Genomic DNA, 16,266 nt, shown 5'->3' with positions numbered 1-16,266 from the left:
ATCTCGATCCGCGACACAGCATACACCGTAAACCATAAACCGTGCCGTAGGTACGTAACCTCTCTCTCTTTCTCAAATCTTCAATTCGTAAAGTACTCCAAGTACTGACGAATTAATTTTACATGTGTTGATTTCCCAGGAATTTTGTTATTTCTCGTATAACGTAAGTGTAAGTAAGTTCTTTTCAGCTTTCTCTTTTCAATCGACGTTCTAAATAGGATTTAATTTAAGAACTTCTACTCCTTTACTTTGTTTTCACTAAGCAGCTCAGTAAGGTGAGGACTCCTCATGGCCTAATTCTCACTTTTCCGGACCGGAATTTCTGAAACTAAATTAATATCTCGTCAACTAATCGCTTCTATCCTCTCTTAGTATGTCAATTACGAACATAGCATTTGTTGAAGGTTGATTGCCCATCAAACACTGCCACAGCCTCTCTCACTGACGCCTTGTCTCCTGTCTCGACCGTATCATGATGATCCTAGAACTGTTAATGCTCAAGTTGTTCATGTATTGTCCCCCATATTTATCCCATCTTATACCTGAAAGGAGTCCGTTTATCATACTTGAAACATCTCTAAAGAATAGTTGATGCTTGTCTCAGTTGCTAAAACATGTTCTTCACCGTAAGTGGGTACTGACTGAGAATGTAAACAAGGAATAATTGATTAGATTTATCCGGGGACTGTGAAAATGATATTAGTCTCAAATCGAGAGTACATCACTGCTAACATTCCTTATCATAAAACTGTATGGCTCTCACCACTTTGACTTAATCTTTCAAACTTTCACCTCCTTCAAATGCATAATTGGCAATTCTACCTACCTAATCTTTTGCTGGATAAGGCAGCGTTATCAATTCTTTTTTTCCTCCTCGAGTTGACTTCTTTACATCATGAAGAAACGAAAATGAAATCAATTAGCTAAACTGAATTTTCACTTTCATGTCCAATTTTCTCATTTTGTTGTGTGTGATCTCTTTCCTTCAGAGCAACCATGCCGTCTGACGCAAAGAAAAGGGAACAATTAAAGAAGAAGGAAGCTGCCAAAGCTCGTCAACTAGGTGGTAAAAACAAAAAAGCCCCTCCTAAGAAGGATGATCCCAAAGTCAACGGGAAAGAAAATGGACGGGAGCTCAGTGCTGAAGGTAAATTTTATTAGTCTCTTATCAGTCAAATTCCCCTCTCATTACCTAAAGTTCAGTATCTTCAGAACCGCATTTCCATTAAAATGGCATCTGCTAGATATATAGAAACTTCTTGACCATGCCGGTTGCGTGAAGTGGGGGAGGCCCATCGGTAAGAGGAAGAAAGGGGAACCCCCACAAAACAGGTGAACCCAGTGAAATATAGGGTGCTTTAGTGGTATAATAGTACAATTATTGGGTACAAGATTGTTTTGTTATTTCTTTTCTAATCTTCAGGGGAAAGGGTCATGAATTTTGGTTTAATAGGAGGAGGGTTGATTGAAATTTGGGGAAACCTTGGAACTTTTTGCAACCAAGACATCCCTTGTACAGAAGGTAAGAAGCCAGGAACTGCTATCAACATACCTTAATCTGAAGTAGTTCTAAAATGTCAGAGAGTTCTCTAGTATTTGCCTGCTCTCCTGTGCCTACTTATCTATTCCTGTGATTAATGCAAACTCATCAACCCAACAAGGCTGTTCATTATATTTTAAAACCGATTTCAGAATCCAAGTGTTGCTGTCTAATGAAGCATTCACCAGTTCTAGCACTATGCAATCTAATGCACCATTCGTATAATTATTTATGAGTCCTCTACTGGAATTTCTTAGCCTCGAATGAAATTCCGTCATAAAGAATATTATTTTAAGCATTTAGGTAGGTCAGAAAAAATTTCCTCAACATTTAATAAAATAATTTAATTCTCATCATTTTCTGCTCTCAATGCTTTGATAATTGCTGGGAAAAGGCTAGCAATAGTTCATCATCTGTAGAAACCAATGTCAAGTGTGAATGCAGCAAAAATACAAAGTAATTTGTCAGTCACATTCCTTGGAGGATTAAGAGTGATCTGTATCAACCAGATATTTGTATGTATATATAAGTCGCTGTTACAGCACGCTAGGGCGCTTTGCGACGCCTACCCGCCACAGGAATCTGTCATGGTAGAGATCCTCCGGAAGCTGGCATCTCTCCATCTCTTCACGGATGCCCTCTACCCAATGTTTGGCTGGACGCCCTCTCCATCGCCTACCAGGAGGGACCCACTCGAACACCGTCTTGGGCAACCTGGTATCAGCCATTCTCTGCACATGCCCATACCATACCAATTGCTTGGTCATGATATCATGCACAATTGTTCCTTCAGCGCCCATTATCTCTCGTATACGTCAACCAGATATTTAATTTTTAAAATAATCTGTCATTTTTTGTGAGGTTTTCATTGCGTGTTCTTTAATGTACCTATCCTTCTGTTTCAGAGGCATTGTGTTTGAAGCTGGAAATGGATGCCAGGTTGAATGCTGAGGCTAGGTCTTGCACAGGTTCCCTAGCAGTTCATCCAAGGTCTCGTGATATTAAAATCGAAAATTTCTCTGTTACGTTTCATGGTTGTGAACTGATTCAGGATACTGTTCTTGAGTTGAACTGTGGTAGGCGATATGGTCTTCTTGGACTCAATGGTTCAGGTAAGATGTTTTGAATTGAACAACCATTTTCTTCTTAACTTTGAATAATTCAATTTTCTCAACTGTAATTCCTTCTTCTTTGTCCTTTTGAAGAATTTAAAAATCTTTTCATTAATTTTTTGTCTAAAATGTGAAAAAAATGTTTGTCTGAAATTTCTTTTGAAAATAAATGAGTAATATAAACAAATAAACAGTGCTCTACCTTCCCTCTAAAATTTTAGAAGCAACCTCGGCCAGAAATCCTAATTTTTATGAGCCATTTACAATAGTTTAGGAGCCAAATTAACTTTTTGCATTCACATCATGGGGCACAATATTTTTTTGCTCCAAGTCTCTCTCCCATTGTCGAACCTTCTTGTTGCAGGGTTGCACTACAAACAGTGCGTCAAGAACTTTGCTTCTGCTTTGCGAGTGAGAGCTTAGAGAAAATTGACAGGGTGCGTCAATTTTTCTAGGCTCAGCGCCCCCCTTCCCCTTTTTTAGGCGCATTTGGCTTATGAAGAAGAGACAGAACTCTGATGTGAATGGATGAATTAAGACAATTGGTTGAGGGAAAGGAATGTTGACTGTTCACAGTCAGTCTGAGAAACTCGATAGCATGAACGTTTTCATAATGCCTTTAATTATCTTATCATTTTCAGGCAAATCAACCCTGCTTGCAGTTGTTGGTAACCGGGAAGTTCCAATCCCTGACCACATTGATATTTTCCACCTTTCAAGAGAGATGCCGGCGTCTGATAAAAGTGCTCTTCAGTGCGTCATGGAAGTTGACGAAGAGAGAGTAAGGCTGGAAAAGTTAGCTGAAACTCTGGTTATGAATGAGGATGATGGTAAGGAAAAGAGGGTTTTATTGTTGAATTCTAGAATCCAATAATCTATTTCTGAAGTTGCCTCTTTCTAGCAGAATACGTGTAAGATCATAGTTTTTACATAAATTTATGATAAATTTTTGAAGCATAATAGTTGATGCTTAACTCTTGTAGATCAGCTAAAAATAATAAGATCTGTCTAAACAGCAACTTTCTACGTTCATTATCAACCAAGATATTGCCCTTTGAAAAGTCAGGTTTTTGACATCATCCACCGCAGCAGTCACATCCTCCGTTTCTTCCTCTTTTGTTTGATCAGTGATGCAGAGCGTGCAATGTGAAACTTCAGCGACGTTGAATGTAAACAAACTGAGGTTAACTGACTGACCGCCTAATCTCTTCGCGGCGAGTGCATTATCTTCTCATAAGAAGATCTTTAAAGTGCAAATCCGTCTGTTTCTTAAGTTTGTTCACGTTTAACATCGCTGAAGTTTTGCGTCGCTTCCTCTGCATCACTGATCGAACAAAAGAGGTAGAAACCAAGGGTTTCACTGCCGCGGTGAATAACGTCAAAAACCTGACTTTTCAAAGGGCGATATCTCGGTTAATATTGAACTTAGAAAGTTGTGGTTTGGACAGATCTTATTATTTTTCGCTAATCTACGAGAATCAAGCATCAAAACACGATTTTTTGACCAGCGCAACTGATCCATTACTGTCCTCATAAGACAGTGCAGACGGTTTAAGTTTCACCCGAGAAATGCAATTAAAGAAAACAAAAGATTTCTCTGGTACAGTATTTTTGCAGTCCCTTCTCTATTTTTTTCCCATAAAACACACAGTTCACAGTTTCCTTCACTGACAGTAATTTAGCATAGTTTCACTCACAAAAAGTCGCGCTGCCTTTACATTTTCTTCACTTTTTAGGTGCCTTCACATTTAAAAAAACCCCTTTTTGGTTGCCTTCACATTTTTTTGTGCCACCAACTGCGACTTGCAATTGTTCGTTTGGTCGTGGAAGTTTTGCACCCCTGATCCATTTTTAATGGTTCAAAGGTTGTTTTCAAGAATTTCTAAAAACTTTACATTTCTTTACATACAATCTTTTTTACTTTGAATTTTCTCCTCTTCTGATTGTTTGCACAAATTAATTTTGATGATAAGTTTACTAAATTTATTTTCTTCTCTGATTTGGAACAGAGTCTCAAGAACAACTGATGGATGTTTACGAGAGGTTAGACGACATGAATGCTGACACTGCTGAAGCAAGAGCTGCCAATATTCTCAACGGTTTAGGTTTCACCCGAGAAATGCAATTAAAGAAAACAAAAGATTTCTCTGGTACAGTATTTTTGCATTTTATCAGACATTGGTGGATTTCTTTTGTTTGTTAATACCTGATATGTTCCAATTTTCAAGATTTTTCATAGCAGTCTACAGCAACCCAAAAAATACAAGCAAAACTGAGAGCCATTGTTTTTTTTTCGAGATCAGAATTCATACCTGTCCTCTCAGCAAAAACAAGAGATTTAATATCACTAGTAGTAGCAGTTGTACTGTAGGAGTGAATTTTATTTAGAGGTTCAGTACTACTTTTGTGCCCGAACCTTCAAGCTATCATTCTATTTGAGTTCGGAACTTCCGATTTGGTGACTAACAATTTGCAACATTGGTGCGTGATTTTGGTACTACCTTACACGGTGGTTCTGAAAAAGGTTCGACCTATCGAAAACCAACGGATCTGATTGATCGAATCTGATAACAAAGCTGTCCACTGGTTTTGGTGATTGATGAGACCAACTGGGACATAACTTCCCAAAGATGTTCGGGACTTCAATTAAAACTTGCTTTAGGGGCGCAGGGGTGCTTAAACGCCCAATCTTGAAATGAAATTTTGAAAAAATCCCGTTCAAAGTTTTCAAAGCTGTGCACTTTGATGTCCATGCAGCAAATAGGATTTTTTCAAAAATGTATTATAGAACTAATCCTCCTCTAAAGATGAGCTTTAGAAATTCATATTTGAAGGAAATGTCAAGGAGATACAGTGATTTTCAAAAAAGATCACTTCCCCTGTTTTTACAGATAACTTTTTTTATGCATAAAATAAGTTACCCAGTTAATGGATTAGAGGTAGAGCTATTGATATTGATCATTATGATTACTGTTGAGATTTTTAATGCTCTTTTGAAAAAAATATGTATGAAGTAACTTCCAAAAAAAAAAAAAATTCTTAATCTTTTTAAAAAGAGGTAAAATCCTAAAATATGCCATCTCCAAGAAATCTACGTGCAATAGGATACTAACTTTATTACTGTTTTAATGTGCTTGTATACACAACCCTGAAGGAGATTAATGAATGATAAGCTTCAGCAAATTCAATGAATTGTGAGAGCCATCCCTCAACTAGTTTGACTTCATACTTCATGCAAAGCAGAGCCCATTTGTAGAAGTTGCGTTTTAATTCGGTTTGGGGACAAATGCAGACCACCCTAGCAAGAGTGCAGAAAATGCTCGATCACGCATCCGGGCGGACAAGTGAAAATATGGAAAAGTCCCCAAAAATTTGGAAGGAGGGAACATCTAGAAGGGTCTAAAGTCAAATATCAAAAGATAACAGAAGGGGAAGGTCATCTTTTTTTAGATTGGTGGGGAATTTCGTGGAAAGCTGGCCTGCGGGGACGTGAAAATGTGGAAGCTTGAAGTATTCTGCCCCCGAGTATGCTTCCAATGTTTTCAGCTCATTACTTCACAGGTAGAGTTTTAACACTTATATTTTGTTCTCAGGTGGTTGGCGCATGAGAATTGCTCTTGCCAGAGCATTGTATGTGAAACCCCATCTACTCCTTCTTGACGAACCGACTAATCACTTAGATTTAGATGCTTGTGTGTGGTTAGAGGAGGAACTGAAAACGTACAAACGTATTCTTGTCATAATATCGCATTCACAAGATTTCCTCAACGGAGTTTGTACAAACACAATTCATTTAGACAAGCAACGGCTGAAAAACTACACCGTAAGTAGCTCAGCAAAATTTCATTTTCTTTTTTCCATTATTCCCCCCCCCCTTTTTTTTTAAAAGAGAGAACTAGGGAGTGTACATTGTGTAGATCCAAAATTTCAGGCTAGTGCCATAATGAAAAAATTATGTAATTACGTTTAGTGTCATGTAAAACATGTTATTGTGTTTTAATTATGTGTAATAGCAGGTAGTTGGTGAATGCCCTAATGATGGACCAAATGAGTCCAAAAAACTTGTGGTGTTAAAATCGTTATTTTTATGATACCTAAGATATGTATTCTTTAAATTTCCTTCTCATATGTTTGAAGTGAAAGCACATTTTATTATTCACACCTCAAATGTAAGAACCATCAATTGATCAATGCCTTAAGATGGACAAAATTAATGTAAAAACTTCAAATGCATTTGAGCCTCTCTCACAACACACTTAATTTTGATTCCAGGGTAACTATGATGCATTTGTTCGAACTAGAATGGAACTGTTAGAAAACCAAATGAAACAGTACAACTGGGAGCAAGACCAAATTGCCCACATGAAGAACTACATAGCAAGATTTGGTCACGGAAGTGCCAAGTTGGCCCGTCAAGCCCAGAGTAAAGAGAAAACCCTGGCCAAGATGGTGGCGCAAGGTCTAACAGAAAAAGTCACCAATGATAAGCTACTGACGTTCTACTTTCCATCATGCGGAACAATCCCTCCCCCTGTCATTATGGTGCAGAATGTGTCTTTCAGATATTCAGACGATTCGCCGTATATCTACAAGAACCTTGAGTTTGGAATTGATTTAGACACCCGGTTAGCTCTTGTAGGCCCGAATGGAGCCGGAAAGAGTACTCTTTTAAAACTACTTTATGGAGATGTAAGTTTCCTTCTCTAGTTTGAACCTCCTTACATTTTATAAAAAGTGTTCAGCGTGTGCCCTACCAATCTGTTTTTACCTGTGCTCCTTCAAAGCTAAGTAATCATGGCATAAAAAACCTATGAACTGTAATGACTATGGAATAAAATAGTTTTAAACCCTGATATTATAATGTTCTTACTGCATATAGCCTGTGCCACTTTTCGTGGTGCAGACCATAGTGCAGTTTGATGAACATATGCTGGAGTGAATAACAAACACTAACAGTCACTTAGACTAGGAAGGTTGAAGATCTTGTAACTCATTTACGACTCATCTTTTACTTTTAATTAGAAACCATCATTAGTCTACCGATTTTACAATTGTATGGTTATTATTAACATTACTATTTAAGTAGCCTGATTTAGCTGTGCTATTAGTTATTGGACGGATTTTGATACACGTACAAAATTATCCCAAAATTTCAGAAATTGCAGTTACATGATTTACTAGACATTATAACACTGACATCATAGTTTAGTAGACCTTAGGAGTCTACCTTTTTACCAACTGCTGCCCAACTCCATTCTAAATTTTTCATTTTCTAATTTATCAAATTATCTATCCATTTATTTATTTTTTTATTTACGTATTACACGGGAAAGAATTCCACTGACAAGGAGAAAACAAAAAAAGATGGGAAGTGTACAAGAGGGAATCAGAAATTCAAAATAAAAATATTAAACTTAAACAGCACCTTAAAATGAGCAAAAACTGGGGAAATAAAAGCCTTTGATGATGTGCTCAATAGATCAAAACAATATGCAGTGACTTACCTATGTGGATTGGTCTCGTAATATACAATACTTTTTTGCTGGTTTCCTTGCAAAAAGTTAAAAGAAAATTTTGTCAGTGAAGAAATCAGTGAATGGAGAGTGGAGTTACGGCATTCTTGATTGGGACAGTAGAGTTGTAGTGATAATCAGAAGCAATTTCTCTCAAAATGTATTTCTTCAATCATTTTATGTAATTAGTCCGTATCTTCCTCAACTCAATACATTCATCCGGTGATTTATAAATTTGTATTGCATTTATCCCTTTTGATAGTAGATTAGTTTCTTCATTAAATACCTGACAGCAAATTGTTGATTTTTGCCGATGAAGTGTCTCTATTAGTTTTTTTAAATGTTCTCAACAGCTAGTTCCAACGGAAGGAATGATACGGAAAAACTCGCATTTACGATTTGCCCAGTACCATCAGCATCTGCACGAGCTCCTAGACTTAGATCTTTCTCCCCTAGAATACATGATGAAATCGTTCCCAGATGTCAAGGAAAGAGAAGAAATGAGGAAAATCATTGGTCGATACGGGCTTACTGGAAGGCAACAGGTAATTGCATTTTGTTAACTCTTCTCAATTTGTACAAACAGGTATACATGAAATTCTTTACCTTCCAATTTTTAATTTTTATTTAAAACCGTTTTTTCTCTGAAACATCGAAGTTATGACTTTTGTTTGGCCCTGTACGCGTAAATAGCTGTGTTCTTGGCCAAAACACATGGTTTTCTTTACTGTGTTGCAACATAAAACGTGATTTCGCCGGCCTGCCCATTTTCATGACCTGTTTTGGGGGGCCTTCTCTTTTTTGCTTGCAATCCTCCTGGTTGTGTGGTCAAGAAATGTTTGCACCTGTGTGTGCAAATACCATAACTGAGCTTGACCTTTTACAAATTTTTTTTTATATGCTGATCGTAAATTTTTTTATGCTGGATTAATTTGACTAATTCTCTTCCAGGGGCTTGTAAGGTTCCATGGGGGGGGGGGGGGGGGATATTCAAGCCGAACCTAAGCTGGTATTTTTAACATGCATTTCCCCCCAAAAAATAAAAATATTTGAGTTCTTTGAGTCATCTCAATTTTAAGCTACGTTTTATATGAAACAGAAAGTTCAATTCAATATTTCTTTGTCTGTGGTAGGTCTGCCCCATTAGACAACTGAGTGATGGTCAAAAGTGCCGTGTTGTTTTTGCATACCTTGCATGGCAAGCACCTCACCTTCTACTTCTGGATGAGCCTACTAACCACTTGGACATGGAAACCATCGATGCGCTGGCAGATGCCATCAATGATTTTGAAGGAGGCATGGTCCTTGTTAGTCACGATTTCCGACTCATTAGCCAGGTAAAATCTGTTACAATATTCATCTCCTCATCATTACAACTTTGATGATCCATTAATGTATTCATTGACACCAGAATAAATTCAGTGACATTACTTTTCTCCATTACGAAATGATTAAAAAATCATGAAATCATCTTAAGTGATTAAAGGTCAAATCTCACTGGCCAACATAAATAATCCTCTGCTAGGTTAGGTTAGAATCACAAAAATTCTGCCTGAAAAATTAAGTTGAGCTTAATTTTCTCTTGACGCTCCCTCTGTGGTGAATGTGGATTTATCTATGAGAATCAACTTCCAACCCAAGAATTGCTGTATAAAAATCTAAGATCACAATGTGATAATCAGACTTTAAATGGGAATAAGAAAAAAAAGTGTCATGTGTTATGTTTCTGTATAACTTGTAAATAATTACTGCGTGTTTTGCAGGTTGCTGAAGAGATTTGGGTCTGTGAGAATGGCACTGTCACGAAATGGCAGGGTGACATCCTAGCTTACAAGCAGCATTTGAAAGAGAAAATTTTCAAGAACAACGAGAAAAACGCTGCTGCAGAAAAAGCACGAAGCAGAAAGAAGTGAATACGACAAATACCCCTCTAGTTACAGAAGTCAACATTTGGCAGCACCGAGCTGTTTTGCAGGAGCTTGTCTATGGAGAGAAGAATCACTGAAAATTTAAAATTGTTAACTACTGAAGTAAGGATTTAATTATCGATACAAGTTTACTCATTTCCTGTCCCCGGTATCTCTCAGAACGCTTCCCTGTGTCCTATCCTTTCAGCTGGCCATGCATGAATATTTTTGTTTCACCGGGCTGAGTTGTTGAATTTATCATCCTTTTTGGATGATTTCATAAATGTGCTCTTCATAAAATCTGACAGCTCAGTTTAGATGTCGACAAAAGCACAGATTTTGAGGGGGTATTGTTGCCCTTCTTTTATAATTATCATTGGTCACTACGCAACACTGATGCCTATGTACTCTGCTGAATAATCTTTTTTTATACAAAAATGTGTAAAGTAACTCTCTGTCTTTCCTGTTTATTCTTTAATTTATAGTACCTTTTATTTGTTTATTTTTTTAATGTATCATTATTTGTTTCAAACCGCACTCTTATTTTCAGTTTCTATCGCAAAACAGCTGAGCTGTGACCTTTTACTTTTGCTAGCCCCTCTATTCTAATGAGGGGTCAGCTTGAGAGAATTTCCTGTGACTAGTGTATATTTTTTACTAATAAAGTTACTTTACTCAAATGATGTATCGTTTGTTCAAAATTTTGATAGACAACACTCTCATGCGTTCTTCAAGGTATTCACTCATACTTTGAAGAGTCTCCAGGAATTTCCCTACTCATGTCCCTTGCCTTCCTTGAGAAACTTTGATCTCTAACGTAAACAGCTAGGAATAATGGAGGATAGTTAGTTACAAACGCATTTGCAAAATTGTGCTGACAAATCAGCATTTTTACAGAGTCTCATGGGGATAATGCTAATTTTCAGCATAATTTGGCAATGGTGTATACCCTAGTTACAGTAGTCTCTTCACTGGTCAGCCTCAGTGGTGTAGTGGTCAAGGCAGTTCGCTGCCAACACTGAGGTCCCGGGTTCAATCCCCGGAGGTGACTGATATTTGAGGACACTCAAATATCAGTCATCGTGACTGTGGACGACTATGCCACTCCAATACCCTGACCCTTCGAGGTTACAGGGTGCGGGAGGGACATAGTCACCCAGTAAGTAATCCGTCTGCACTGTTCGACTGGGTTGTGAAATATCGGTAATCACTCGTAGTGTGCGCGACTGCCAGCGCTACCTATCAGTGTAGATTGCAACAACACAGTCCAACTCGGTGGAGGCATGGCCGTGCTCCGAAAGTCCGTGCTCTGCAGCGTCTGCCACAGTCTTTGATAAGACCTTCCGTTGGCTATCAGACGGCCGCTGAGCCTTGCGGGAATATAGATGATACTCAATGTGTCAATAGTACGAAGATATGTTAAGGAGTACGGTCCAACTTCGGGGTGCACGACGGCAGTTGCCAGTTGCCTTGGCCCCTTGAGGGCGCCTCGCCGGCCAGCCCGGCCTTACTTACTTACTTACTTACTTAGTCTCTTCACTGGGATACCTTGCATCCTGAAAATATTCATCCAGGTCAAGTTCAGCTATAATAATTTTCAATGTATGTACTTCTATTTTGATTTACATTAAGAAGGATGGCATACCTCCATGAAGTGTTGAGAAAGAAAGATAGAACAAAGATTAAGGTGGACACTTATAGATGGTGAAACTAAAAAAACTTGGATCTTGATCGCAGTGTTTCAAAATTTCTGTCAGTTTTTCTTAGTTTCTTCATTTTTTCAAAGAATTTTACCAATTATTTCAAATAATTTTTTAGAAGAATACTTTGTAACATTTTCTTTGAATATTCTGAAAAGGCAAAGAGAAACTACCCAAAATTTTATCCAATAACTAGGATTATTCATCCTTCCAAAAAGTAAAATGTGACCAGAAATCTGCAATGTCTGAAATGGAATTGCACGGTCTCGATATTTTCCTTTTCAATAAGTCCATCCTTGAAAAAAAAAAGTTCTCCAACAATGTAAATACAGAAATATATATTTTTAAAATATAACTTATTTTTAAAAAAAGAAGAACAAAACTAAATAATAGAAAGATACGAAGTAAAACATAGTAAACTAGTAACAATATAGCTTGTAAAACTATCATTCTAAACTTAAATCTTTTCAGACTAAAAAACTAGAGGAACGGTCTGGCTATTTTGGCATGCCAATTTAACTGATATGTATAAGGTCATGGTCTGGACTGAGTTAAAACAGAGGATTGTAGTGCTAGAGAAGTCAAACATGTCCGGGAGGAGTTTTTTTGGTGGGAATGTCATTCTGCACATTTTTTCTTCCTCAAGCCTGAGTCAGGCATTCCTTTTAAGTGCTACATAATGGACTTTCTGTTGATAATCAAATACCTAATAGTGTTTTACAATACAATGTAAACCATGTATCTTATTAGTCATGCAGGTTTCTCTAAGATTGGAGTAAATCAGCTAGAGGCATCAGATGCTGGATCCTATTTTTGGCTTCTTGTGCCAGGGCTGCCTCTCGGAGCACCTGAAAAGTCGAAATAAGATAAGCTTGAAACTTAAGTTAACTATGTAACTTATCAAAAAGAAAACAACGGCTAGAGAGATGTGTAACAGCTGGGTTACCAAACGGAGCAGAATGAAAAAAATGAGACTGTGAGGAAATGTACTTACAGTAATGTTAGTGAGAAAAATTATACTTAAAAAAACATCAGTTCCTCATTCAATGATCAAAATCCGTTCGTTAGACTCTTGAATATTATTAAAATAATGGAAAATCCAAATCATGTTCCACAGAAGATTATATGCCCCACAAAAATAAAGAAAGCCACTTTCAAGAGTTCCATTTTCCTACAAAAGGCCCAGCAATGCATGCATTATTTTAAGGCAGTGGGTATCCTTTCACTTGACATTTACACCGGAAGGATAAAGGTCAAAAAATCAAAAATCAAAGAAATGCAAATCCCATTTTTTGTTACTTATAAATATTGTATCCTCTAAGACCTCCTGAAAGAAACATTTAAAAACGGGAACTTTTTACGTGCCAGCTTTGAGAAAATTGGCACTTAAATGTAAAATATTTGGCACTTTTATTTCAAGTATGGAGTGATGGCACTGCTGCTGTGCTGGGAAGGTGAGTATTCGAGATTTGAAGGGACATAGTATTTGTCTATTCATCTTGGAACAATGTAAAAATACCACTATTTGACCTTCACCTCAACAATGCTTCATCATTTTCATCAGTGTACATAGATGGATGAGTTGAAAAATTATCATATTTACCCGCTTATCGTACGCACCCATAATTTTGGGGTCCTTTGAAAATAAAACAAAAAACGGGGGTTATCATATCCTGGGGCAATACCTTTGGTATAGAGAATTCTAGTTAAATTCATATCAAGAAGGGTTTGAGGAACCTAATATGAAAAAGATTTAATTAATCTTGGCCCTGAATTTCTTTAAAGGAGTCTTCTCGGGTAAAGATATAAGGACAGGTGGGTGACTTTCGCTAAAAATAACTTGAATGTAACATAGAGGGCCTCGGTTCTCAGATCCTCCAATTGTATATTGAACTCTTCACGCTTTTTTCATCAAATAAGAGAAAGGTTGAATGACCCCAGGGCAGCAATGATCAATGAAAGAGTTCGAGCAGGGGGGTTATCCTATTATTTTTGTCAATTTGTTCATGAATTCTTGACTCATACCAAGGAGTGAGAATTCATCTCTGTCAATGCTTCATCAATCCATGATAGTTTCGATTTATTCTTGAAGAGCTCATGCTTGGACACCAATGCGAGATGAGTGACAGCTAAAATCAAAGCAGCAACTCTGGCTTCTAAAAGACAAACATCCAGGGGTGGATACATACTCCGCACTACGTCGTCAGCTCGAGGAGTGATTTTACGCGCAATCTGTATGTACAAAAAAATTCTTCTCTTTAACATAGATAGTTGTTTAATGTTTATACACTTTTGACGTGAAACTAGTATGATGAATTCACGAGAAAGCAATTTGAAAACTAAAAACTCCGTCACAGATAGATAAAAAATGGAGGAGTGCACTGCAGTAATGTGCAAAATGTAGTCCACACCCATCTGTTCCCGAAATTTGTTTTTCTTTGAAAGCATTAATGATGAAACTGCAGTTTGATTCTTACTGCATGACTGATGAAATGAAGCAAAAGATTTTAGGTACTCTTTAGTTGCCATGAATTGAATGAAATATTTTTTCATGACTATTCCCTGTGTCATTTTTAATTTTTATTTAATTAAATTTTCCAGCATCTTTGGTTTGTTCAAACAATTTAACTAATACTTATGTAGATGTTTATATGGTGCCTAAACTTAATCATTAAAATTTCTTGACTTTCTGTAATAGAATAATAGGAGATACACTCACTTGAACAATTTCGTGGCTTGCATGTTTTGAGTTTTGACAGTTGATGTCGGACATGCTCAGCATTGCAATTTTGTTGGTGAGTAGATGGCATGTCTTTAAAACAGCAAGACAGTGTGGGATGAGACCAGTTGCATCGCCAATCCATTTATCGTCTGCTAGAATTTGCTCTATTTCTGGATGAATACAAACTTCACCAAGTTCAACTTCACCAGAATCAATCAGATGAACACTTAGCCTGAAAGAATACAGCATGATGGAGGTGAGAATGGTATAAAAGGAGGTAACAAATTTCAAAAAAAAAAAAAAAATCAATTCAAAAAATTAAAAAAATAGATATATGATTGAATAATCCACTACAAAAATTAGTTTCTTCAAAAATCAATTTTGGAGATTCAAAATTTGATTGGCTAATCCGCCTGGTGCCCACTTTCTGGAGCCCTTAGAGAATATATCACAGGGTTCATTTTCCATGGAAAACATCTCAAAAACAAGGAAAAATTTAATTTTTGTAGATTTCAGAAATCAATTTTCCAGGTTATTATGAAGAGATTCATGAGTTAGGTACATGACACTTTTTTTCTCAAACACACTGAACAGTTCGACCTGGAATTTTATTTTTACATGACACCAAGTGTCATATTTAAAGTTGAGAGAACAAAATTCCAGGTTGAGCTGTTCAGTGTGTTTGAGAAAAAAGTGTCATGTATTACCTATTACCCATGAATCTCGTCATAAGTAATAACCTGGAGAGCTGATTTCTGAAATCTACAAAAAATAAGTTTTTCCTTCTTTTTGAAATGTTTTCCATGGAAAATTAACCCTTTGATATATTTCATAAGGACTCCAGAAAGTGGGCACCAGGCAGATCAGCCAATCAGAGCCACTCGGCCCGCAATTTAAATTCCAGCTCTTTTCTTCTCTATGACGATCCCTACCATTTGAATTTATGATGACAGCTCTTACTTGGGTGCTTGTCCAATTAGCTATTTATCACAGATAATAGCCGAACTTAAATGACTGTCTACTTTGTAATCATTTTAAAATTTTAGATACCATGTCCCAAAATATAATGCGCAAAAAAGGGGCAGCTTCCTTGGCCCTTAAATTCAGGCTTTAGGTTTCACTCTCACATGATCCGCATGGATATTAAATGTACTAAACTTATGATAAGTTATTACACTCACCTAGTTTTCTTACATCCTAATTTCTGAATATACTGATGCGTTGTGTGCTTGAAAAACTTATATCGGTAGACCAAAATTAGTATGATGAGTGCAACACTGAAAATTGCACAGAGAGTTCCAATGATATCCGGGAGGTAAGACTGATCCATTACGATGATGACATACTTAATTCAATTATCAAAGGTAAGTCAAAAGAGCTAGGGTTCAATTTCATGAATAAGTAATAATTAGAATATAACTTATCAATTTTAAAGACTAAAGAGATGTATTGCTAAAAGTTGTTGAAGATACGACCAACCACCTGTTGCACTCAGAGTTGCACACTTGCCAATCACGAGGCTAAAGAAACATAAGGGCGTTTCAAGCAGAATCTGATTGTAGTGTAAAAAAGCCCACCATGTGATAAATTTAAAGACACTTAAAATTGTAATTAAAGTATAACTTCAATGAATAATTATCCACAATCTCATGCAAATGCCCGAAGGAATGCTCCGTGACAAAAACATCGTTCTTCAATTGTTTATTTACGTTCTGAGAGGCATGCGCAGAGGCTCAATTTACGCCTTCTGCGCAGCGCAGTTGCTACTATCT

At 37.0% G+C, this 16,266-nt stretch overlaps 2 protein-coding genes across 4 annotated transcripts; one reads left to right on the top strand and one right to left on the bottom strand.

Moving 5' to 3' along the window:
• The first annotated feature begins 22 nt into the window (after positions 1-22).
• Positions 23-10,755, top strand: LOC109032502 (ATP-binding cassette sub-family F member 2). 3 transcript variants are annotated; one of them, XM_019044670.2, is made up of 10 exons: positions 23-163; positions 990-1,147; positions 2,446-2,652; positions 3,294-3,482; positions 4,662-4,802; positions 6,246-6,475; positions 6,925-7,341; positions 8,519-8,710; positions 9,299-9,502; positions 9,929-10,755. In XM_019044670.2, exons 2-10 carry the CDS (start codon positions 997-999, stop codon positions 10,076-10,078), a joined length of 1,881 nt encoding a protein of 626 aa, XP_018900215.1. In that variant the 5' UTR covers positions 23-163; positions 990-996; the 3' UTR covers positions 10,079-10,755. The 3 variants fall into 3 exon arrangements, with proteins under 3 accessions (XP_018900215.1, XP_018900214.1, XP_018900216.1); XM_019044669.2 differs by having other exon boundaries at positions 23-169; XM_019044671.2 differs by having other exon boundaries at positions 29-173.
• Positions 10,756-12,095: 1,340 nt separating this feature from the next.
• LOC109032520 (transmembrane protein 98) lies at positions 12,096-16,141 on the bottom strand. Its single transcript, XM_019044698.2, has 4 exons — positions 15,676-16,141; positions 14,492-14,726; positions 13,798-14,004; positions 12,096-12,620 (listed from the first exon to the last, which is right to left on the bottom strand). The coding sequence occupies exons 1-4, from the start codon at positions 15,822-15,824 to the stop codon at positions 12,537-12,539; spliced, it is 675 nt and encodes a 224-aa protein (XP_018900243.1). The 5' UTR covers positions 15,825-16,141; the 3' UTR covers positions 12,096-12,536.
• Between the last annotated feature and the right edge of the window lie 125 nt (positions 16,142-16,266).

Source organism: Bemisia tabaci, chromosome 2 (assembly GCF_918797505.1).
Source record: "Bemisia tabaci chromosome 2, PGI_BMITA_v3".
Taxonomy (NCBI): domain Eukaryota; kingdom Metazoa; phylum Arthropoda; class Insecta; order Hemiptera; family Aleyrodidae; genus Bemisia; species Bemisia tabaci.
Note: the sequence above shows the minus strand (reverse complement) of the source record. Positions and strands in the feature narration are given on the sequence as shown.